This window comes from Ammodytes marinus (assembly GCF_949987685.1).
Source record: "Ammodytes marinus genome assembly, chromosome: 6".
In the NCBI taxonomy this organism is placed as follows: domain Eukaryota; kingdom Metazoa; phylum Chordata; class Actinopteri; order Uranoscopiformes; family Ammodytidae; genus Ammodytes; species Ammodytes marinus.
In genome coordinates, this window is record NC_137235.1 from 22,850,928 (window position 1) to 22,875,368 (window position 24,441).

The window sequence follows — 24,441 nt, forward strand, 5'->3', positions numbered from 1 at the left end:
AGCGGCTTGTGTAACAGCTGTATCAGCCAGTGGCACCGACAGCAACCAGTTGCGCCCGCGTCTTGCCCTGTTGAAATGTGTAGTACGCAGAGGAGGCGGCGCATGCAGCGGCCTGTCAGTGCGGCAGTGGCCGACAATTAGTTCACGATATTCGGACTCAGTTTGTGAACGACAGCGTTTGCATATGTGTATGTTTTTTCCGTAGCTGTAGCAACTTTTCTGAGGAATGAGAGGCGTATGTTCGGCTCTGAAGATGGGATTGTTTTTGCACACTGTTGGCTCTGTCACCCCCACCGAGTCCGCAGCAGACAGGGTAAGGTGGAGCAGTCGAAAACAAGGCTCTCTCTATCTGGGCTGCTAGCTATCCAGTTACCCGGCTAAGTTAGCAAACTGTCCAAAACTATACACCAATTGGATTATTATACCACGTACTTCAATATTTATTGCAGGGTAATACATATGTTGTCGTTTGTTGCTATTTCTAACTTGTACTGTGTTGTCAAGGAATATGTTAGCATGCTTGCTAGGTTCGGGTGTTAGCTGCGAGAGCTAACTTGCCTAGCCCGGTTGAAGTAAAGGGACACTCGTCGTGAGTCAGGGCCTCGCTCTGTTTTGTTTATGGTAAAGGGGTTGACATTTTAGCCAGAAGTGAGTTGCATAAACAACAAAAGCAGTTCTTCCGGTATGAATTCAGCCACAGGGGTACACTTCTCGGTTGAGGATATGTTTAACAATCTTTGCGAGCAAAACAGTTGGGTTACTGTAGTTGGGTTAGTTAGGTGTTGTTGTTTGTTAGTAAAAATGACGTTGATACACTGTCTTATCAGCAGAGCCAGTCATCAGGTCCTCTGGTAGTTTGATACATTATAGAAATGAATATGTCTTTAAGAAAATATATTATCGTGTGGTTTCTTCTAATGTAGTGTGGAAACTAGAGTACAGTCTCAAGGCTTTCTCCTTGTTTTTCTCTTGATGTTCACAGGGTTTTGTTAATGTGATTGCAGTGGCGTTCCTTCTGAATATCAGGATACAATCTTGAATTCTGAATTGAACCTACTGCAGTTACTCTACAGCCAAGACTAAACAAATCACTGTTGGATTTTCAGTTTCATTTGGAGTCAATCCACATTGCTGAGGAGCTAGAAAATCAATGTCAACTACTAATAGGCTAGTTCTCCTTTCTCAAAAGTAATTGCAACAGCCAAGAGGATAACCTTTTAAATTTTTAATCTGAACAGTATCCCCCCTTTTTGAAGCTACATGTTTTGGAGACATGCTGTAGTTGCAATATTGTTGTTTTTCTTATGACACATTGGCATGATGCATAATATCAATGTGTGGGCACTGGGCAGATGTGGTTAGTCAGCTTCTGGTTCTGTTCCTTATCAGCATTCAAATTTCACATTGTATAGGATATATTTAGTCAGCAGCAAAACAGACAACTGTTAAATGAAGACCCCAACCCACTTACATTCAGGCCTAACTAAATACTTTTTTTGATGTGCTTGATCCTTTAAAAATGGCACAAAGAAAAGCAAAGAGCGACTTCACTGATATGATAGGGCAAGATGAGTATGAAGCCACAAACTAAACTACTAAGGAGGACTAATCTATAACTTTACATAAGCATAGCCAATGTATTATGCTGTATCAAACATTTAACAACATTCTGCATTCTTCTTGCATCTGTATTTTTCTTGATAAGACCCCGTGATCCATTAGCACTACTTCCTCACGAGCTACACGAAATGTATCAACCCATACACAATTCCAAAGATTTATTTTATTACAATCTAGAATGAGGCCATCATTGGCATCCTCATTCACTGTTGTTGTCCTTTGACAAAATGAAAGGGTACATGCAAAGCAGTGGTTGATATGATGCTAAGGACCTAGGAATTTGCAGTGTTGTGATGATGTCATTGTAAATATTAGCTTTGTGTCGTGAGAAAGCAGGGAGAAAACGCATCACTTATCTCCTACGCTTATCACCCATAGCAGGACTTGAGCGATTCTCTCATACTACCCCCCCCCTCCCCCCTCTCTCTTTTTTGTTTGATTTATCAGTAAGTATTACGTAACTGATGTGCAAAAAAATATCTCGGAAGGTTCACATAAGTGTTGAAAGTACAGGGGCCTTTGCTGTTAGGATATGAAGGAACAAGGGTCACAAACTAATGTGTTTCTGCTTTTTAATTATCTTGGCAATGAAAGATTCAGTTATCACTTGCTGTGTCTCAAGCAGTGTCAGTATCTGTTTTTTATCAGTACTCAGTGCTCGCATGTGTGAATAAATCATAGTTGTGAATTGACACGTATTCAAAAGTAGTTATTTGATTTAATTTAAAGAAGAACTTAGTGGTTAAAACAATGCCTGGGATCATTCAGAAATATCTCACTTGTTGATGAAAAGCTTTAAACCCTCAGCTAACCCTGGGAGACGATAGTTGCATCACATGGCTCTAGGCTATATCTACTATTTGCATTCACCCCTCTGAAATTTCACACAACACAGTCAGCTTTATTGCATCAAACAGCATTATGGTAACCATTGATCACATGTTGTTGTCAGGCGTTCCGATAAACATTTCTTATCAGCACTTCATAGCATTAGTTTTTCACTTCATTGTAAACTGTTTGAAAGAGGTCACATTTACACTTGAAAACTGAAAAAAAAAATGGGTGGGTGGAAAATGACAAATCAGTGAGTGTGTGGATGATAAATTAAATAGCTTTCAGGATGGGAAATCTTTTAGCAATCGAATCAGTTTACTTTTACGTGGGCATCCTTTCTAAATCTTATCTTAAGCGTGAATATATATTTTGTCTAGTTTTAGCAGTTTTGTAGTACAACACATTGTTTCAGTTTTTGATAATTGAAAAGTGTGCACTTCCCACTGATATGAACTTTGATGCACTCAGGCACTATTGCCTCAGAAACTTCAACTTCAACTTTCTTTTTTTTTTGCATACTAAAACAATAGCATATGCATGATAAATATATATATAAATAAATAGTGTATTAAAAACATTTACTTTACTTAATACTTTGTCTAGACTAAGAGCTTTTACAACTTTGTGAACTACTGTAGTCAAATGACGTCATGGGGTAAAATAAAGCTAGCCTTTAAGGCCGGGACCCTGGTCACTCCACAAACACACACACACTCGAAACACATAACTACTACTAATAGGAAAATGAGGTGCATCCTACCTGGTTGTGGTTCCTGGTTATTTTCAACTTTAATGTTTGCACTCTTGTGCTTTTAAACAATGCTCCTTTGTGCCAAATCATCACAGGTTAAAAAGTCTAACTTAATCAGGGAAAACCTTCTGGAAGGATCATCATCTTTACAGTTGCACTATGTGAAATGTGTGGAATCAATGATGGTCCTGCATGGTACAGCTTGGCCTGTGAAAGCCATCATGGATATTCTACTAGTCATTGAAAAGTAACAGCTAGAGTTTGTCTAAGTCTTGTATCTGAAAGTGTTGGCAGACATACTGTATGTTCTGACTTTCAGATAAGTCAGTTGAACTCAACTGTCCTCCTCAGCTGTTGAATGAGAAGACTTTTGGCGGAATGTGTGTGTTGTTTTGCTCTGAGTCTGAGTAACCTTGATGACTATGAAACAGCACCTGTCTCTGTTGCAGGACAGAATAATAAATAAGGGGTCGGTCGGCGAGGTCTTCAGGCGCATCAGCTAACTTGCCAAGTTCTACAGGCCTGTTCTAAGCGGGTCAACTTTAAATATGCAGTCAAGAATGAAATAAGAAGTGCAGCTACTTATCTCCAGGGACAGTAATCGATTGTCAACTGAGGTTTCTGAGCCCTGCTCATTGTCTGCACGTTTCAACAGCTTCTCATTATTTAGGCTGATTATTTTCTAACGCAGCAATAATCCAGGAACGGTAACCAAATCCACCTTTTAATAAGGCAGTATAGAGACAGGTGCCTTGTTTCATCATCACTGCCTGTTATGAACAGAGACGGAGGATCTCGTCCGTCTGGATTCTTTACCGGGGAACTTTCTGTCCTACAAAATAACACACTTACTGAGGCGAGGTTTTTCGATGGCCAAGATTGTTTTCAGTAGCACCTGTTTGATTGACATCCTTCCATCTCATTTGATATTTTCCTGCCACACCAGTAAGTTCTGTTTTTGTGGCGCAACGTGCACATCAAGGATTAGGTCTCAGCACTTAGGCTACTTATGAAGGCCTTGTTTGCGAAAAAGCCCCCGACCCCATTTTGAAATGAGCTATCTTTTATGAAGCACACAGGCCGAATAACTGAGACCCAAACAAACTAGATGCCCCATCTGTATTGAATTGCAAAAAAATAAAATAAACCGCTCAGCCTGCCAAGTGGAGAGCACATGGTGGAGAATCGCTAGTGAGTCAGTGATCTCAGCTCAAGTTATATCAGATACAAAGTGGAAGAACAGAACAGCATACTGTGTTTATCACAATTTAATCTCCCTCTGCTGGTTGATGTTCATTGATAAGGTTGAGGAGAAGTGATTGATTTGTAAGGGTTTTGAGGCCGTGGGCCCGTGGCAACATTTAATGTCAACAGTTTTGGTTTGTGCTGATCAGATGGGCCGTGTGTGTGCATGCATGCGTGAGAGCTTTTTTCAGGGCTTTTCTTGCCGTTATCCCCCTGCCTCACACCTACAACACCTCCTACCCTCCGTACTTTTTATCCCGCAGCTGCCCAGCTAGGAGTCCGCTCTCCGCTGCTGCTTGGAAATTTCCGTAGAGCAATCTTTGTCCAATGTTTGGGTCAGGATTGGAGTGGGGTGAGGGGGTGTGTGTGTGTCTGTGTGTGTGCGTGCGTGCGTGCGTGTGTGTATATCAGGTGGACAGAGAGAGAGAGAGAGAGAGGGAGCGAGAGAGAGATGTTTGACTGTTCTTTTCTTTATGTGGGATAATGACCCATGAGCTGGTGGAACCTGACTAGGATTTCTGGACTCTGGATCATCATGCCTCTTAACCCGGTACCTGCATTGGTAATCTATAGAGTAAGAGACTATCCTTCTACATAACTTTTGGAAAGCTAAATATTAAGCTAATCTAGAAGTTCTCCAAGGGATCTTTCTGGAAAAGTCCATAGACCCTTTTTTCAATAGAGGATTTTAATGACATTGCTTCCTAGTCATTTGGACTTTTCTTTTATCCCATATTATTGGGATGGATCTGCTTGCTATAATGACAGTTAAAAGGGGTATCATGCTGTCGGGAGTGGACTGTATGGATTTAAGAGGAACGTGCCCCGTTGTGTCGGACACCTTCTGGTGTTTTCCCCAGTTCAGAAGAGGCCTCAGCTAAAGTTTAAAGTTGAAATAGTGAATAAGATCTTGGGCAACATACTGAGGCGTTTGTTGTTGGCCGCAGTTCAAAAATGTGCACTTGATATGGGCCTTAAACAGTGATGAAATTCTAGCAGCTTACAGTCTCCAAAAGGTCAGAACTTGTTTACTTCAGATTCATCGCTAAGTATAAATGTTGGCTACAAGATATCTGCAGTGTTTGCAGGTTTGTTTTACATGTCGGTCTAGAGTCTAGACCGATTCTTTTTATTTGAAATGAATGATAAGGTAGGCTATAGACCCAATCATTCAATTCAAATAAAGATAATACGCTCTACTACTTTTTATTTAATTATTTTTGTTGCAAGATGTATCTTCTACATATCTTAGGGTGCTGTTTTTGTTGTTTTTAGTATGTGAAAAAGCAATTGAAATAACACAATACATGTGTTATCGGACATCAAATATCCCTTAAGAGAGTAGTCTTTTCAGAGATCATGGACTTGTTGTTCACCAACTTTACAAATGATTTCAATTGTGTATGCCTTTTGAGTCTCACATCTATTCTCTTTGTGGATTGCATTGTGGGACAGCTGTGTATATACAAAGCACACTAAAATACTAAAATATAGTATGCATGCACAGTGCTTGTTACACAATGTTTTGTCAAGTTGTTTTTCTTCTGGTGTGTACATTAATACAGCGTTCCTCAAAACCTGTTTGGAAATATGTATTGGAACTGGGACAACGTGCACATCTCTCAGCTAATTGGAGAAACAAAGTACACACAGTTTCAGAACATTTCAAATCAGGAAAATGTTCAAAGAACTTAGACATTTTGACATGTGCCAGTATCATTGGACCATGAAATTAAAATGGCAAAGATATAATTCAACAAAAGCTAGAACTAAACATTTAAATCTAAAAATGAGAGGATTCCACTAGTTGAATTAAACAATAAAATTAATTACAGACTGACTTAAAGTACATAATGTGCTGTATTTAAACCTAACATTGCCATTCGTTATTACACACTGTTGATCTCATTTGAGCTTTTGCAGCTTCTGACAGTAGCACCTGTTATTATTCAGTCTGTGTCTTCATAAAGGGGCCAAATACTTCAAGGATTTCAACTATTTTGTACCTTTTCAAGTTTGACGATAGTGTAATTGAACTCATTGTTTGTTTGTTTTTACCTGCCCCACACAACCTAACTGGATGCTTCAAGAGGGGTCTTTGTTATTGGGAATGTATGATTGTAAAAATCCATTCCTTGTAAGTGACGTCACCTCTCTCCTTCTGCAGAACCTGCTGCACTGTGAAGGTGTGAACAACCAGAGCTACATCTGTGAGTCGGGACACTGCTGTGGGGAGTCTCAATGCTGCAGCTACTACTATGAGCTCTGGTGTAAGTAGCCTGCTTTTCCTTTACCCTTTCTCTCCTTCCCTTTCCATACTCGCTATATCCCTAGCCCTATATCCATACTCGCTATATCCCTAGCCGCTAGAATTGGCGGCATGCTACAGTTTTGTTTTCAAACAAACTTTTTGAAAATGAATGATGTGGGTAGGAACACCGCTTATCAAATCTTTTTAAAGGGTGTGTTCTCATAAAACTGTAATCAGTTGTAGAGGGATGGGTGGACGACCTGAATAAGTGACCTAAGATTTCCAATGTCTGTGCTGATCTCTTAATTTCACTTAAAGCCACTACGAGTAACATGGCACGTTGGCGGCCCCTTTGGACAAAAGCGGTAGTATTTTTACGACACCAGCTGTCGTGAAGCTGTTTTCTAGCTCGTGCCGGGCGTGCGAGATTCAAATGATCAGGAAGCAATATAGTGCATGTCCGTGTGTTGAAAGTGTGAGGGCACCGGACTCTTTTCGGCTCCGTGAGAATGGTTAGTGACACAGCATCAACTAATGCCAGTCAGTGCTACACACACCTGATTGCAATGAGTTGATGCAGTGTCACCTCTCACGGAGCTGAAAGATCACGTGTCCTCACAGAAAGCAAATGAATGAGAGACGGCAGTTAGTATGGATCACGATGAGGTAATGTGTTTATGTTGTTGTAAATAATGACTATTTCAGATGAATAATGGTCATCTGATGATGCTGGTGAGGCAAAGTAAACTTTGTTTTAGTAGGCTACCGCTCATTCATTTTGGAGTAAACACTGCAGTCTAGTTTTCTCCCGTGAAATTGTGTATACATTGCTTGGCAATGCCCTCCCGCCCGCCTATCTCTCCCTTTTAGCTTTTCTTCATTGCATTTTCTTTTTTTTTCTCTGATGGTTCAGCCCCGTTATCAGTCATTATGACAACAAACAACTGTCTCAAACAAGGCTCCCGCTCCCCTTCCCTCACCTGGAGGGATAGGCTTCTCAAATCGCGCTGCTGTGCCACACTGAAATCTGCGACCAATCGGATATGTGACCATAGAGCATGCACGCGTGAACCGAAAATCGGACTGGGTGTGCGACCAGACCAAATGCAGTAATAAAAACTATATAAAAACGTCTTTCTTTGCACTGATGGTCTCGTTTGCTGTTAAAGGTAATTTATGATTATGAGAGGAAACATGGGGCTGTTTAAAAGATATTCAAATGTTACTCGGAGCTGCTTTAAACAACACAATTCGTAGTTGTATACCGTGACCTCCCCATTCAGCTGTCATCCCTCACATGTGAATGCTGGCAATGTTGTCCAGTTCAGCCTATGCCTCTTCCAGGTATAGGCTGATAGCTTCCAACTGTCAAACCATGGTCCCCCATTACCTTATGTCCAATTTTCTTACCTGAATTTGTTATGTCTTAGAAAATCTTTTATTTTTTTAAATCAATTTTTTTATTTATAAATTCATTATGCAATACATACATCACACACAGAGTACATGTCAACAGTGTTTCCCCTAGAATTTTTTTTAGGCCCGGTGGTAAGAGCTGATAAAGAGTATGCGTGCCGCGTGCGTACCAAATTTCTAGAAGAAATTGACCAAAACGAACCCCATTTGGGATGAGCCTCTTTTGACAGCCTGTTAAAAATGAGGGCATAGGGTTATGCTTTCACATTCAGTACGTTTGTACATGTGGTGTTTCTCACAGGATTTTTAGATCCTGCTGGGTGAGAATGGACATTCTAGGGGGGTCTGGGGGCATCCCCCTGCAGAAGAAAACCTTATCCTTTTTAAAGTTAAATGCATCAATCTGGTGCACTTTGAGAGGCGAAATCTGATTAATTCTGTGCTCTGTAAACAACATATGCCCTGCCTATAACTATTTTCTGTAATAATTTGGAGACACAAGCCACGTAAACTATTGAAGAAAAACACATGGATTTCAATAAAAAAACAATAAACACTAAGATCTAATATAGACAGGTCCTGTTTAGACTCATTTCTGGAATAATCTGAATCACCTCACCTTGAAGCTAGCCTATTGAAAAATGTTCTTTATTTTTTTTTAATGCAAATAGCCTTGTTGAAAATAAATGAATTAACATAGGCTACACATCATGATTAGCCTATCAACATGTGTGCTACATAAGGCAAATTCCCTATTCCGACCATTATATTTCATCTAGCCTATTTCTCAATTTAAAACATACAAATAAAGTAGCATTGAAAATACAAAAACATAAAGCTTGTAGGCCTACAATAGCCTGCTGTTTTCAAGATAACTTGACATTTAAAACAATAAATAAATTAATATGTCCCTTGAAAATAAATGAATGCTTTTCTGAGAATGTCAAAGGCAGTAGCAGTGTGGCACTTCGGTAAACTTACTGAAACGAGTGCATGCCGTTTTTTTCAGCGCTGTCTCAGCTGTTGATACAGATTGGTTGTGTTGCCACGGCGACGTAGCGATTTTAACTTTCTAAACTTTGCGCAGCACTTTTTCCTGTTCAACGTCCCTGTTACTGAGTCCTTAGTATCTCCATAGAGCAGGCGCTGGTTTTATTTTCGCCACTAGTTCAACGTTTGCTTGCTAGTCATGCTCCTGCTCATTGTCTTCCGTGTTTTAACAAGTGCGCACCCGCACCGAATACACACGCGCATCGCGCCGCGCGCAGACACACATACACACACGCAGACACACAGATCAGCTGATGGGATGATCAGACGAGAGGTTGTAAAGACAGGCGCACACGAGGGGTAGACCGACAGTGCCGCGCAGACGCTCGCATATTATTATTACGGAATCAATGAAAAATTGATAATCATTTTTTTTTTTTTATTATTATTTTTTTTTAAAGTTAGGCTGCTGTTGGCCTGGCGGGGGGTCCCGTTGGCCTGGCGGCCCCGCCAGGCCTGTACAATGGTAGGGGAAACACTGTGTCAATGTTTCACTATGTTATAAACAGATGTTAGTATTTGATCTGCACTGTTATGTTTGTGTTCGCAGCAGGCACTTCATGTTACATCATCTCAAGCTAATACAGTGGAACATTTGGTATATTGTAGAGCACTGTTAAAAGCCTGTTTATTACTTTTCAGTTTCTTTTTAAATATCCAGCAAACAATCACATTTGCCTTTTTCCCATTCTGTTGCAGTTGTACTTTAAGCGTAACATGTCAGTGTCTCTCTGTAGGGTTCTGGTTGGTTTGGGCCATCATCTTCATCCTGAGCTGCTGCTGTGTGTGTCATCACCGACGCACCAAACACAGACTGCAGCAGCAACAGAGGCAGCACGAGATCAACCTCATCGCCTACCGCGAAGCACACAACTACCCCGCTGTGCCCTTCTACTTCAGTAAGAGCATACATGATGATACAAAAAACCTTATGGGGAGGTAAGCATTTCATACTGTATGAAATGCTTACCACCCCAAACTGTTGTTGACACATGTGTATAATATCTATGTAAATTCTATCGATGATGGAAAACCATATCTTAAAGCTCGGGTATATGATTTCTGATTGGTCAAAGTTGAGCTGTACACTTTGACCAATCAGAGCGAGGCTCCGATTCTCTGTTCTTATTGGCTGTTGGGACTGTATATTCACTTTGGCACGACTTTGTTGGTGTAGAGCGTGTCAGTGAGGGACCATAGGGGAGGCACCAAAGAGAACAAGTGGAGCGGTTTGAGGTATTCTAATTCGAATCTCTATCCCAACTGCCATTTTCTCCCCAAATCCTCCACCCCAGCTTTAAGTTGTGTTCACACCGTATAGTGCGCTTCTTTGGTGTGCTCCATTGTTTAGTATTTTAGATGGTTCGGTTCGGATTCACAAAGGCAAAACTTGAAACGGACTATAGGCCTACATTGTAAACAAAAGTCACGTGCACAGAGATGGTGTCAGACAGTTTGGCGAGCAGGCCTACCCCTGGCCAAATTGGGGCCCTAAGCGTAATTCATGAGGCCCCCCCAGGGTACACACAGACCAACGATACGACTCTGTACAAAATGAATCTCCTTTTAAACAGAACAATCATGCAACTGCATTGAAAACATGCCCATTTATAAATGGTATTGGTTATACAAACTTATTTACAAAATCATTTTTAAAGAACATAAAGTGTCTAAATAGTATACAATTGTTGAGTAGGCCACATTAAAAACAAATAAATCGAATACTTGCAAAAGTGGGCACACATTAGCGGGCATCACAAGAACAAACATCTGAGATAAATTGAGAATAACAAAAAAAATAGTCAACAATAGAATATATATATATATATATATATATATATATGTATGTATGTATGTATGTATGTATGTATGTATGTATGTATGTATGTATGTATGTATGTATGTATGTATGTATGTATGTATGTATGTATGTATGTATGTATGTATGTATGTATGTATGTATGTATGTATGTATGTATGTATGTATGTATGTATGTATGTATGTATGTATGTATGTATGTGTATATATATATATATATATATATATATATATATGAAAGAGTGAGAGTGAACCAAAACTATATATATATTATTTTTTTAATAGCACAGTGTGAGGCCCAAATGCAAATCGCTCGCAACTTCTACCATCGCCTACATCACAGAGCATCGGCCGGTTATTTTAATGCTAAAGTGGAGCGCATATTGTAACAGCCAGAATCTATATAATGTAGTGCTACTTTCCTCTGTCAGCCCACTTTACAATAGCAGCAGACTGTAACGGGCAGAGCATATGGGCGTACACTCTTGACAACCTGCGCTAAATAACATTATAACATCATGCATTTAATAAAAGACTTTATGCAAAAGACGACAAAATGATGCGTAAATACTACGCTTCCTGTGATAAGTGCGGATGGGGGTTCATACCAGAGGTGATCCGCTCCAGAGTTCACTTGCAAGCGGCCGCGACCTCTGTCAAGCGGAGCCTCAGACTGCGTTCAAACCAACCCAAATGAACCGCACCGAGGGCTTAAACGCTACAGGGTTTGTTTCAATCGCACATGTAGTAACAGTTTTGGTTCACTCTCACTCTTTCATGTGCTAAGTTTTTTTTAGCTACAATAAACAAAAAGTTTTAGATAAAATCGCTGTACTATGTGCTTAGCAACAAACAAGCGGACTGACATAGTGGAGGATTTAGCAGTTATATAAAAGCTAGATACTTTATCTCTGAATATTGGACTTTGCCAGGCCGATAGACACATGATAGTAGTGAAAGGTATTCCAATGTGTCGGCTGAATGTTTGCTAAAACAACTTAATAGGTGATGATGTCAATTGCAATGTCGCTAAGTGGTAAACCATTATCAATGCTGCTCACATGAGCCATTACCAATCCCAATGCTACTAGTGAACATCCACTTCAGATACTATAGTCAAATAGTTAGATTTATAATGAGAGAATACAATTCCTTTTATACACTGAAAATAAAAGTGTAATAACCATCAAGTCAAACCCAAAACGATGATAGTGAGAATGTGAGATTAATGTTGCTCAAAATATTCCTTTGAGTATAACTATCAAGTTATCTTTTGTGTGTATTGATGGTCCCCATGGTAAGAATATCAGGTATAAAACCATATTGGTGACACATTTTTTTTATGAATGTTGTTCAGACATATGAAGCACATTAAGTTCCATGTATAAGTTAATGTGTTGTTTTATTGTGTAGAAGCTTTTTTTAGTCCCTGGCAAACTTCATTTAATCCCACTGCTCACTGTATATGCAAAGTTTGGTCGTTAAATCTGTTCATATACATTTTTATTTCTAAAACTCATTGCTCATACTAGAGACTCCCAGCTGCAGTGTATGACACCTTTATCAGGTCTGTTGTGGTTAGCTGTTTAAAGTCTAGTTAAATCCAACAGAGGAATTTCATCCTAGTGACAAGCAAAGCAGTGGTACCTGGCTCAAATATAATGTTTTCCCTGAGATGTGACCCTGGTTTCACACAGCGTCAGAACCTTCCCTGTTTGCATGCCCCAGTTTTCAGGAAATGGCCAGCATTGCTATCTTGGTTCCTCGCCAGGGTTGCACACCATCTTGCACAGTGCTGCACAGGCCCTTCGGCAAACAGTTGACCCAGAAATGAGCTTGTTTTGTCACAGTTTTCCCCCTATTGCTTTGGGAATGCTCAAGTGGTGGACCGGGAAGTTCAGTGAGGTCACGCTGAAATGTTTAGGGGTCAGACAGCGGGGTTTATTTAAATGAAAATCTAACTCATGTAAGTGTTGCTTGCGTTTAAAGGTGGAGTCATGCTTGTTGGCATACCCCTTTGTTTACATACCAGTGTACAGGGCCTAGGCTGTGTATAAACACCAGATTTGTCAGCTTACACACAGTTCGGACAAGTAGCCATCATGAGGAGATATTCACTGATTTTGACAAAGTGATTTTGCCAACAAGCTTTCTCCAGAATCACTGACTTTTTAAGCTGAGTAAGTTGTTTTTGCAGTGCGTATGAAGATTTGCTGTTTTTCCTGTCCTAAAATCAGCTTTTCCCATCTTTTTCTCTTCAGGGTTTCTGCCAAACTACCTCCTGCCTGACTACGAAGAAGTGGTCAACCGGCCGCCCACCCCTCCCCCTCCCTACAGTGCCTTACACACGGGGCCGTCCTCGGTGGCTTCTAGCCCGCTGGCTACTGAGCAGCAGGAGGGACACTGTCCAACCATCCCCTCCGCTCCGGTCACCCCTGTCTCTGAGAGTCTGTGTGGCAGACCCAGTGCTGACGAACCCCAAACCCCAACCTTAGACTTAAGGCCAAAGCCTGACAACAACAAGCAGCCCGCGCAGACGGCACAAGACTCGGCCGTGATACTGCTGTCGGACGGGCACGGCAGGGACGCGCTCAGCGGCAGCCAGGAGAAAAGCGGGAGCGGGGAACCCCTGCTCAAGGACCTGACTGAGGGCTGCGCCGAGGACAAAGACCGACTCCCCAACGGAAGGAGGAGGCGATTCACGGGGGACTCTGGGATTGAGGTGTGCGTGTGTGGCACACGTGGGGAGGGCAACGGTTTCAGTGGAGCCGGAGGGACAGACCAGGAAGGCAAAGAGCTGAGGGAGCTGGAAAGCCTGCTGGGGCGTGAGGAGGAGGAGGAGGAGGAGGAAGAGGAGGCAGGCGATTTCTGCGACAGCTGCGGTCACAGAGCCTCCTTCAGTGTGGAGGAGGAGCCTGCACTAGGGCAGGAGAGGAGCGGCGGCCCACCAGGCCCTCCTCAGCCTGCTCAGCAGATAGGCAGCAGTGCCCCCTCCTCACCCGTCTGCCTTCTCCTCCACACCATCAACGAGCAGGAGGGACCGCACCACGCCACCAGCACTGAGCCACAGGGCTGAAACACACTTATGACACACACCTTTTGTGACATAGAGGGAAAGGAGAGAGCACATGGAGGCATATGCTTTTGTATCTGAGCAATTGTTTGATGTCAAAATACTTTCTAAGTATTTTTTATGAATGTGTGTATCTTGGATAAAAACCCAAGTGTGGGAGCAGGAAGTGTAATCTAATCTTAAAGAAAAAGGTTAAGAGATCTGAAGGTTGAGGAAGCCTGCTTGTCCCCACACTGGAACAGTGGCCTTAACCTGTGTATATTGGGTTATATTTGGGGCAGTACAAGCCCTTCAGACACATACACACACACACAGACACAGTAACTTTGGTTGTCCTACTCGTGCAACTAAAGCTACTGCTACACTGAAGCTGTGGCGTCAGGACAGGACAATGACCAGGATGAATGCAGCCCTTCTACCAGGTGATTGCAATAATTCTGCAAAACTCTGTCCTCTGCAGAAAGGAAGCTAAGTAGTTAAGAAGAAGAAAAAACACACAGCAGGAACTTTTGGATGAGTACAATGTGGAACTACCACAGTGTGTGCTTATGCAAACAGATACTGTATAGGGATATTAGAACAAGACAGTGTGGGATGTCCCGTTATGCTTCTAAAGTGCTTTTAAAGTGATTCAAAACCGCTCTGCCTTGTGTCTGTGATAGAGAAGTATAATGTGCATTAACAAATCTTAATTTTAGCGTTTCCTAATAAGCACATTGTATATTTATCTTTATAATTAAAAAAAGAAATCAAAACAGAAAATTCCTACGTGCCATTAGTTCAGTCTTAAATTGCAGTACATGATTAGTTTATCTTTTTTTTTTTTTTGCAACATTTGTAAGGGATGGATGTCTATGAATTGTTAGTAGGGAATGCAGCAGGGTCACTTTGTACACAATCATTATTTTTATTTTTTAATTAATGTTTGTAGTATGTTCCTTCCCAAAAAATGCTGACTTTTGATGAACCGAGGCCCTGAGAAAACAGGTACCAAATCCGCGAAATGAACATTAAGCTTCTGAGAGATTACGAGAGGGATGGGCAACGTCAGACCTCAAACTTTTTTGTCAGTCACTTCAGTAGATCACCACCTTCACCAGCTATACACAATATACAAACATTAACATTTTCACTCTTTTGTATTGGATTTTCATACCAGCACAATGTTACATGCTTTTGCTGTGGTATTCATTAGGTTTAATTTTTTTTTGCTGCTTCAACATTTTGGCTTGTTGACGACAGATTTTTACCAATAGGTGACTCTGCCAATCCACTGCATTTGTGCTGTCCAATTTGAAAAAAGAAATTCTCCTTTTAAGAAAATAAATCTAAAAAAAATGTTTAGTGTAGGTCTATGTGATTTGGGTTTTTAATTTAAGGGATATTCATCTCTTATTAACCTTTTTATATGAAGATAGTTTATCCCATCATAGCCATAGCTGAGGAGCAAACCAATTTGACCACAAATGATTTGTGATGGATGTATTGAACCCAACGGGGCAATTTGAGGACATGGTGTTTTGGATAGCTTTGGCCTGTTGAGTGGGATATAAACATATTTTGGGACTGAGTAAGAGAAGAGAAAAAAGAGGAGTGCATTATTTTTTTTATGGACAAACGGTACAAGTTAAAAAGCAATATTTATAAAGCTGCACTGCAGTGGAAAACAAAGACCACATAGAAACTCAGACTCAGAGCATTTAAATAAATAAATAATAGTTATCAGTTTTATTTTCAGTGAAAGACACAATTTGAAATGCCTTGGCGAGCTTGACTAGTTGACTGTTTTAAATCGAACCTGTTAAACAGAATCTTAAATGAGCTGTCCTACAGTAGATATGTTGATTGATGATGACTGCCATGAAAAAGGGCCACAGCATGCAGTGTGAAATTGAGTTGTTTTAAGGAACATTTTTGTTGCCCCCTGGTGGTCATACCCTTTTTAAAAAAAGCACACATCACAGTGTCTGCAAACTACAAATGTTTCAGCCATTGGTCTCGCAGATTTATGTATGAATCTTAAACAATGTAACAGAATATGTCTCCCAATGTTCCTGGTGCAAGTTCAACTATAATGTGAACTGTCTGTATTAACGGTAAGATGACTGAATTTTACCCATCCATGCCTGAACACACTCTAAAGTGCTTTATTTGTTATTGTTTGTTGTGAGCTAGAAAGTAAGTGTGTAATTGTGGTACTTGTAGTACCAAGTTGAGCTATTTTTTCATATCTGCTAAATCCTTTAAAAAAAAATTATTGGAACTGTATAAAAATGTCAGAACCACTTTATATTTGAAAATTGTGTATAATATTCTGTAACATGTTTGTGAACCAAATAGTTGCTTTCATAATTTTTATGAAATCGTTAGCTTTATTGTTATTTTTCTCATTACTGGGTATTATGTTTTCTGTTAAGTAAAGATTGAACTTCTTTTGAGACTCAGCCTGAAGTTGTGTAAAGGGTATGTTTGACCAACAACATACTGTAGATGATTTGATCAGGGGCCTCTCACCAAAGACCCATTTTCTTTCTTCACCAGTGTGTGTAAGGTGGTTTTGCACATATCTTTGAATGTTCTTATCATAAGCCATTTATTACAACAACCAAGATCGACGTCTGTTCAATAAACATGCCCTTTTAAATTCAAGCTCTTCTGTTGTCCAGACTGTGTTGGTTTTCTTTCTCTCTTAAAAAAAACAAAGAAAAAAAAACAGTTACACTTAATACAGGTATGTACAGCCCACTCCTTACTGATTTCTGCAATATTTTGGACACACTAGGTCACGTGATGTGGTAGCTATTGATGAAAACAAACATGGGTTTTCCATAGAAATATGCATATAGAATAGATTAAGCACTAAAATATAAATATAATATAAACATATAAAGGTGTCTCCTGTCTGTGCTAAGTAGCACAAATTTCTGCGATAATTTAAACACACTGGCCTGGGAGATATTGAAGAAAATCATGGATTTCCCGTAAACATGCATAGCCAATAAAAAAAGAATACGCACTAAAATATAAAAAGTCACTGTCATTGGAAAAACACATGGATTTTCTATTAAAATATTCACATAAAATAAAACAAAGCACTAAAATCAAACAAAAAGAGGTGTATCCTGTCCTGTGTGTGTTGGTTAGTACTCATTTCTGCAATAATTTGGAGTCACTGGGTCACATGACCTGTGAGCTATTGAGGAAAAACTTGGGCTTTCCATAAAAATATTCAAATGAAATAGAAAAATTCCTATCAAATTGAAAAGCACTATAGATGAGAAAGCGCACCGCCCTTTTAAGGCTACATTATTAGTATATTAGGCTACTTTTTTTGTATTAGGCTACATATCGGTCGTTGTATCATTGTCGTCTCGGCTGTGATTTCAGGCTGTGAGAGACAGGCATGGACATATAAAGAAAGGAGACAGGTCGTGCTGTTGAGCAGGAAGTCAGTTGTAAACTGGTTGTAAACATTAAAGTTAATTTGTGTTTGCAGAGTGTAACAGCATAAAGCTTATCTCCATGTCTTGTTGGCTTTAGAGCTCGAGACCATGGCTGAAGAGAAGAGGTAAGAACTAGCTAAACCCACGCGCCTCGTATCTTGTCTCTTGTTCATGATTTAAACATTTTTATATTGTACATTTCCACGCATAACGTTACAGCTGTTTTGTAGAACCGTTAATTGCATGCTATAAAGTTGGCTTACGTAGGCCAATAGCTTACTAAACTAAGCCTACAAACAAGTGGAATTTAACTTTGTATACTGCTGTAGCATGGCTTGCAGCACCGCTAGCATACGTATAGCTAACAGTAACTGTAACGTGGTGTGTGCAATTCTGAAGTTAAAATGTAAAATGTTTTTTTGAAGTGCGCGTGCCAAAGACTTCATTGACAGCACCATTCACGTGGACGTCAAGGTAATGTATCCCTCATACACCATACTGTACATGTATGTCAGAGTAGTTTAGCTAAGTGTGTTAATTAGCCAACACGCTGTCATATTCTTTTTATTAAACACATTACTAATTTTGTAGTTGCCTACAGTATTGTTCTTCAGCAGCCTTGCAACTGTCATAAGGTGAATTAACCCACAGCTCTAAATTCTAGCACTTTAATACGCTCTTTCATTATAAGTCAGTTATTAACAGTTCATTTTGCACTGCTTACCTTTCTGCCTTGTCCTACTTACAACTGTGTGACAAGTTAACTTCAGGCAGCTTTTCTGCGCTCCAACAGGAGTATTATGGCAATGTGTTGAAGAACACCTCAGACCTGAAGACCAATGCCTGCGTGCCTCCAACCAAACCTGTCCCAGCCTTCATCCGCCAGGCTCTGAAGAAAGTGCACCCCGAGGTCACTGGCAGGTAATCTCTTCTGTTGCTGTTGCTTGGGATGCATTAATGTACGCTGCTCAATGGAATACAATGGGTGTCCTTCTCCCTCAGGTATTATGGCTGTGGCCTGGTGGTGCCTGAGTGCTTGGAGGGCTGCAGGATACTGGACCTGGGCAGCGGCAGTGGCAGGGACTGCTACATGCTGAGTCAGCTAGTGGGCGAGAAGGGCCATGTCACTGGCATTGACATGACTGAGGACCAGGTAGGCCTACTGTACATCAACGTCACAGCAACAACGTCACAGACTGACTGAAATACAGCTTTTTCCCATGGTCTATATAAGGATGCTCAACTGTCATTTGAATGTGCAATACCTAAAAATTCAACATGTGTAATACACCCACTGCTTTTTAACCTTATTTATTATCTTTTCATCACATCACTGATCCTTGTTTTTGTCCTAAGTTTTGACCATCAGTTGGCACTCGGTTAATGTACAAAGACAATAAAGGCTATCTTTATCTCAAGTATGGCTACAGTGCATGGTGAACTGTCAATTAAGTATATGTAGAAAGTAAAAAAAAAGTTTCTATGGGACTACTAGTGAACAACAGCTTTCCCATTCTGAATGAAGAGACACACAATGTGCTCCTCAGTATACATGTATAATACTGCTTAGGATTCTTGCATGACTGTTCAAAATAAAATGTGCACCGCCCCAAACAAAAAGATCTCATGCAAGGATATCTTCTCTTCTAGCTCGCAGTGGCCAGGACTTATGTTGAACATCACATGAAAGAGTTTGGCTACAAGAAGCCTAATGTCAGTTTTGTCCAGGGCTATATTGAAGCCCTAACAGAAGTGGGTCTGGAGAAGAGCTCATTCGATATTATTATGTAAGAAGTATTTACTTATTTACATTTATATACTTTGTATTGTATTTAAATGCTGTTGTGACTTGTGTTGACATGTTGTTTTCCTGCAATAGCTCCAATTGTGTGGTGAATCTCTCTCCAGATAAAAAACGTGTCCTGGCTGAAGCCTACAGTGTGCTCAAGGTACACTGCTTTGCACCTGAACTTTGGCCTCTCTTTCCCATATTGATATCCAAAGCATATACTGTTTGACTGTTGATACACTGTGTGACTGTTGATCTTTAGGATGGTGGTGAGCTGTACTTTAGTGACGTATACTGCAGCGGCAGACTAACAGAGGAAATTAAAAATCACAAAGTCCTGTGGGGTGCGTCTCATTAATAATTTCCTGCAAATTAAACCACACAGACAAGTGAGCAGAATATCACAATGTTGTTTATCTTGGCAGGGGAGTGTATTGGTGGAGCGCTCTGGTGGAAGGACCTGCTTCAATTGGCCGAAGAAGTTGGCTTCAGTCCACCACGGCTAGTTACAGCCAGCATCATTACTGTAGACAACGAAGACCTGCAGTCCATCTTAGGTTTGATTCTATTTTTGTCTTTATTTTTTACTAATTTATTAATTATTGTGATCCCTTGTTTGTTTGTTTGTTTCAAAACCATAACTCAGGGTGGTGGTACCAGTCACTAGCATGTATTATATCATAGTGAATTAAATGAATCATGTGCACCGACATTACAATGTATTTAATTTTAAACTTAAATTCAAACCCTCTTTAAATATGCATGTATATTTTTGTTTCAGCCAAGATTGATCCAAACACAACAGTTCTTATGTAGGCCTTGCACACCCTCACAAGTGTTTCCACCTTTATCTTGCTCATTAGACTTCTGCTCAGAGGGATGTAGTATTAAGTTAGATTCACAGGTTAGCAAAGTGCATTAAGGGTAAAGCCTGATTTTTTTTTTATTGTCACAAAGGCAGATCTCTTTTGATCTTGTTAGATCACCATGGTAACATATGCTGTGCCACTAACCTGCTCTGAGGAGGCTAAATTCAGAGTAAGGATTTAAATCTGCTCTATAAAAGCGCCACCCGTTTATGATTAAACTCCTTTAGGAATTTCATGGACCTGTTACTATTCTCAATGAGTGATTGATTCTCACTGAGGGACAATTTATATCTGCTACAGTTACTTGTTGATCTGTATGTTCATGAATGAGCGAATCTGCGAAACAAATTACAGCAGCGCAAACTGTAGCATTGTGCTTTGTTTTTTTTGGCATAGGGACCTACATGCATTCAGTTATAAATATAAAGAAAATATAAAATACTGCCTGCGGCCTAGCTATTCGCAAAGTTGTTCTTGCTCCCAGTGAAGTACTGAATATGTTTGTAATGGTAACTGGCCTATTGAACACACTGGCATAAAAAGGAACCTTCTATAAAATCAAGTTGCAATATTAGTTCACTATAGGTTATTATTTATTATCAGTACTATGACGTTTACTTGGATATGATATGCAGTTGTCAATAAAATCCTTCAGATTCCATGTAGATGTGTGCAGTAGATCACACCCACATCCCATCCCCGGAGCCTCAGGTGAACATTTCGGCCATGTTGTATAACAATTCTGTCAAATCATCAATGTTAAGGTTAACTACTTGGTACATTAAAGCTGCTGCACAGTAGACTTCACATTTGTCAGAAATATCCTTACACAGCATAGGCTTTAAAATGGATTAGTCTATTGTATCCTTCATTATGGGACAGTGTCAGACCTGAATGTAATTCTTGTGTATAGTGTTTAAATATTCTGAGTCAAGTTTGAAATGTAAGTGCTCTGCAATGTGCAGTTGTCTCGTTAGGCTACGCATTAAGGGCCAGATCCACAAAGAATGGATTTCACCCATTATTAGCTCCATGATTTGCGGACCAATAGCACCCGTAATCTGTCCCATTTTAGCACCGTATACACAAAATATTTTGCACTAATTATATAGTGATCAAACACGGCCAGAGTATGGCACTTGAGCGAAATTTGCCCTCATTTTGCATTGAAGTGAGAAAGTGGATCTCTTCCCAGGAGGCATCGTTTCAGGCAGCACCTAACACGTTTACGCACGGTGCCGCAGTTGCTTCATTTAGACGATCGGCCAGGTGATTAATGTTCTATGCTTCACATCGACCCAGGTAAAGAAAAACATCCACACAGGTCGGCTGTGAGACAGATAAAAGGTTTATAATGTAAAAGTATTTGTTATAAAGCAGCCCTAATTGAATAATCCTGAGCTCCATCACAACTGGTCCATTTCTGAATCATATAAGCACACAAACAACACTGTCAGTATATTTTCCCCACAATATAAATCTCTATCACAATTCAATATTATTTAAAGCTCAAGAGCTTTGAAGAGAGAAAGAGGTAGACAGAGACAGACAGAGAGAAATTGCGTCAAAAAAGCACCACTATAACGATCTCTGCTGCAATTATTGAGTATTTCTACTTTTTCTGGAAATACAGGTGAGTTCAAGTTTGTCTCTGCCACATACCGCCTGTTCAAGGTCCCTAAAGGCAACAACAAGCCACGCCAGGTCATATATAACGGGAACATTACAGGAGCAGAGGACAGCTTCCAGTTTGACTCTCAGTACACATTCAAGGTGTGTAAATCCTGCAATACAAGAACACTGCAATGTCTTCTGCTCATGCCCTATACGCAAACCATGTCCAATGTCGCTCTACTTTAAAGGTAGATGAAGTGGTGGATGTTGATGGAGAGGTGGCCACCATACTGACCCATTCCAGATTTAAAGAGGACTTCACTTTCCAGCCATCGGCAGGCCCCTCTGAGCCCTGTGGAGTCAAACCTAAGGTCAGTGTAATCACTGAACTCCTGTGGAAACGTCTGTGTCTCATTTGTCTTTGAGCGCTAGAGGTCAGTATGTTTGTGTTATCAGTTTCAAGTCTGTGACACACCCTGAGCGCCCCACTGTCTTGACTATGCATGTGAATGCCAAGATGCATGCTGCAAGTTCCCTACACACACACTCACATACCTATTCAAACATACATACACGCACATCCACACTCACAAGGTCAAGCAGCTGTCTTGGAGTCATAACCAGACTGTGGAGTCATGCTGAGGAACCTTGAACACGGAGGAATGTTCTCTTCTCAGCTATTAGCTAATAGAATGCCATCTTATCAGCTCTCATGGTCATTCTGTGTGTGTTTTGCACAGACACACACACAGACCTCTCTGAAGTTAAATAAGGTGCAAGATACCTTTCTGTAATCAACACAGTTGGTTGGTGATAATAGTAATAAAAAACCCTTGGTTTTCTTTGTAGGCACAGCTACTGGGAAATGCTCATTTTAATGAACAACCCGTTTCTGATAAGAGGCACTGAGAAACACACCAGTACTAAAAGGGCAGCTCAGTGTACAACAACTTTTTTGTTCTGCTATTATATAGAACGATCAACATATGAATTGGTGTTTATGATATAAAAAAATAAATAAATGAGAATTTTTCATTCTACATTCCTAACAATTGTCATGGATGAAACACAATTATTATTTAATTGATGAATAACTGGATATAGATTGTAAACTCCTAACAGTTACTTCCTCTTTGAACCATTGATACAGGCCAGCAGTGTGGATCCTTTTGAGCTGCTTCCTCAGCTGGCCAAACAAGGTCCAGGTTCAGCCACAGGGGGGTGCTGTAGCACAAAGTCTGCTACCTGCTGCAAGTGATGGAGAAAAGAGCTCAGAGAAATACAGGCCCAGCATCATACAATGAATGCACTATGACAGTAGTTTAAATTAACTGATTTAATCATGCCTTATTCGGTGTCAATAATATGATGTGTGTTTCTTAACATTTAAAATGAATTTTTAGCTATCTAAATAAATCACTTATTCTGTTGCCATACCACATGTTATAAGTGATTGTTATTGGCAGTATTTTGTCCAGTTTTTCATTAGTGTGAACTTTGCAGCAGTGTTGGAACCAATATGTTAATTATTCGTATTAAAGCGCTAATTATTATGTGATATTTATGTTAAAGACAATAAATATTGAAGATGAGCTGGAATGTCTTGTTTTAATTTGTGCACTCGTATTGTGGGCTGTTTTACACCAGTATTGCAAAAAGATGCTTTTAAGCCAAGAACGAATCACAAATCTGCAAATGAATTAAATGGGCATAGTTGATTGACCTTTATTACTCTTTTAATTACTGAATAATAGACACCCAATCTGAAACTACAGTATATACTAAAGGCTATGGTTTCCACCTTGCAAAGTCATCCTCCCAATAGTAACCCTATATGCATATGTTTCCTTAGAATACTCAATGTACAGCTATGGAAGAAATAAATAGACAATTCCAAATGTTCAGTGTCTCTTGTTTTACTATTTATATGCATGTGTTTGAGTAAAATTAACATTTTGGATTCATTCTACAAACTACTGAAAACATTGTCATTATAAGCATTTCCATTAAGGAATGTAGAGATAAAATAGAGAGAAAAATCCAGATTGGTCTCTTATTTTTACAATAAAAAGTTTCCTTCTACAACTTTATTGTTAATTTGCTTTTCCGCTTTTAAATGCATGATCCCCTTCAGAATCATTCAAGTAAACTATCTGAGAAGGATTCTTTGGTTTAACTGTCTATAGCCTAACTCAAATTCACATGAAGGCCCTTACCTGTGAAGAATCCTTCATACTGTAGGAACACTTCCAAAGGAACACATCAACAAATGTTGGAACTAGTTTTGCGTACTTTGGCCTGTATGTATCCCTCTGCATATAGGTGGATCAGCATGCCCTTAAATGAACAGTGCAATGCAACGAGGTCTACCACAAAAATGAACTTTGACTAAAGCCTTTACTGTATATTGTATTGTATTCTATGTCGCAGGTATTGGTGTTTTTTTTATTTATATTTACATTTTTAACAAAGACATTCTAATCATGCTGTAGGATGTTACAAAAGGCAAGAGTATAGTCCTGGCTGTCTCTTTTAACATCTTAACATGAGGTGCACTTGTTTTGGAATTTGATTCGCCAAGGAGGCTGCGTACGCCCCGCCCCCCGACCAGGGCCCCCTCCTGATTGGCCGCCGCCGTCGCCTGTCTGGGGACATCAGGGGAGGCAC

At 40.1% G+C, this 24,441-nt stretch overlaps 2 protein-coding genes across 2 annotated transcripts; both read left to right on the forward strand.

Moving 5' to 3' along the window:
* The first annotated feature begins 60 nt into the window (after positions 1-60).
* On the forward strand, positions 61-16,674 carry wbp1lb (WW domain binding protein 1-like b). Its single transcript, XM_080029657.1, has 4 exons — positions 61-313; positions 6,618-6,720; positions 9,905-10,066; positions 13,248-16,674. Exons 1-4 carry the CDS (start codon positions 227-229, stop codon positions 14,060-14,062), a joined length of 1,167 nt encoding a protein of 388 aa, XP_079885783.1. The 5' UTR covers positions 61-226; the 3' UTR covers positions 14,063-16,674.
* A 785-nt stretch (positions 16,675-17,459) lies between these two features.
* Positions 17,460-23,598, forward strand: as3mt (arsenite methyltransferase). Its single transcript, XM_080030242.1, has 11 exons — positions 17,460-17,627; positions 17,928-17,976; positions 18,296-18,423; positions 18,505-18,655; positions 19,153-19,289; positions 19,382-19,451; positions 19,554-19,635; positions 19,717-19,848; positions 21,794-21,933; positions 22,023-22,145; positions 22,925-23,598. The coding sequence occupies exons 1-11, from the start codon at positions 17,611-17,613 to the stop codon at positions 23,030-23,032; spliced, it is 1,137 nt and encodes a 378-aa protein (XP_079886368.1). The 5' UTR covers positions 17,460-17,610; the 3' UTR covers positions 23,033-23,598.
* The last annotated feature ends 843 nt before the right edge of the window (positions 23,599-24,441 follow it).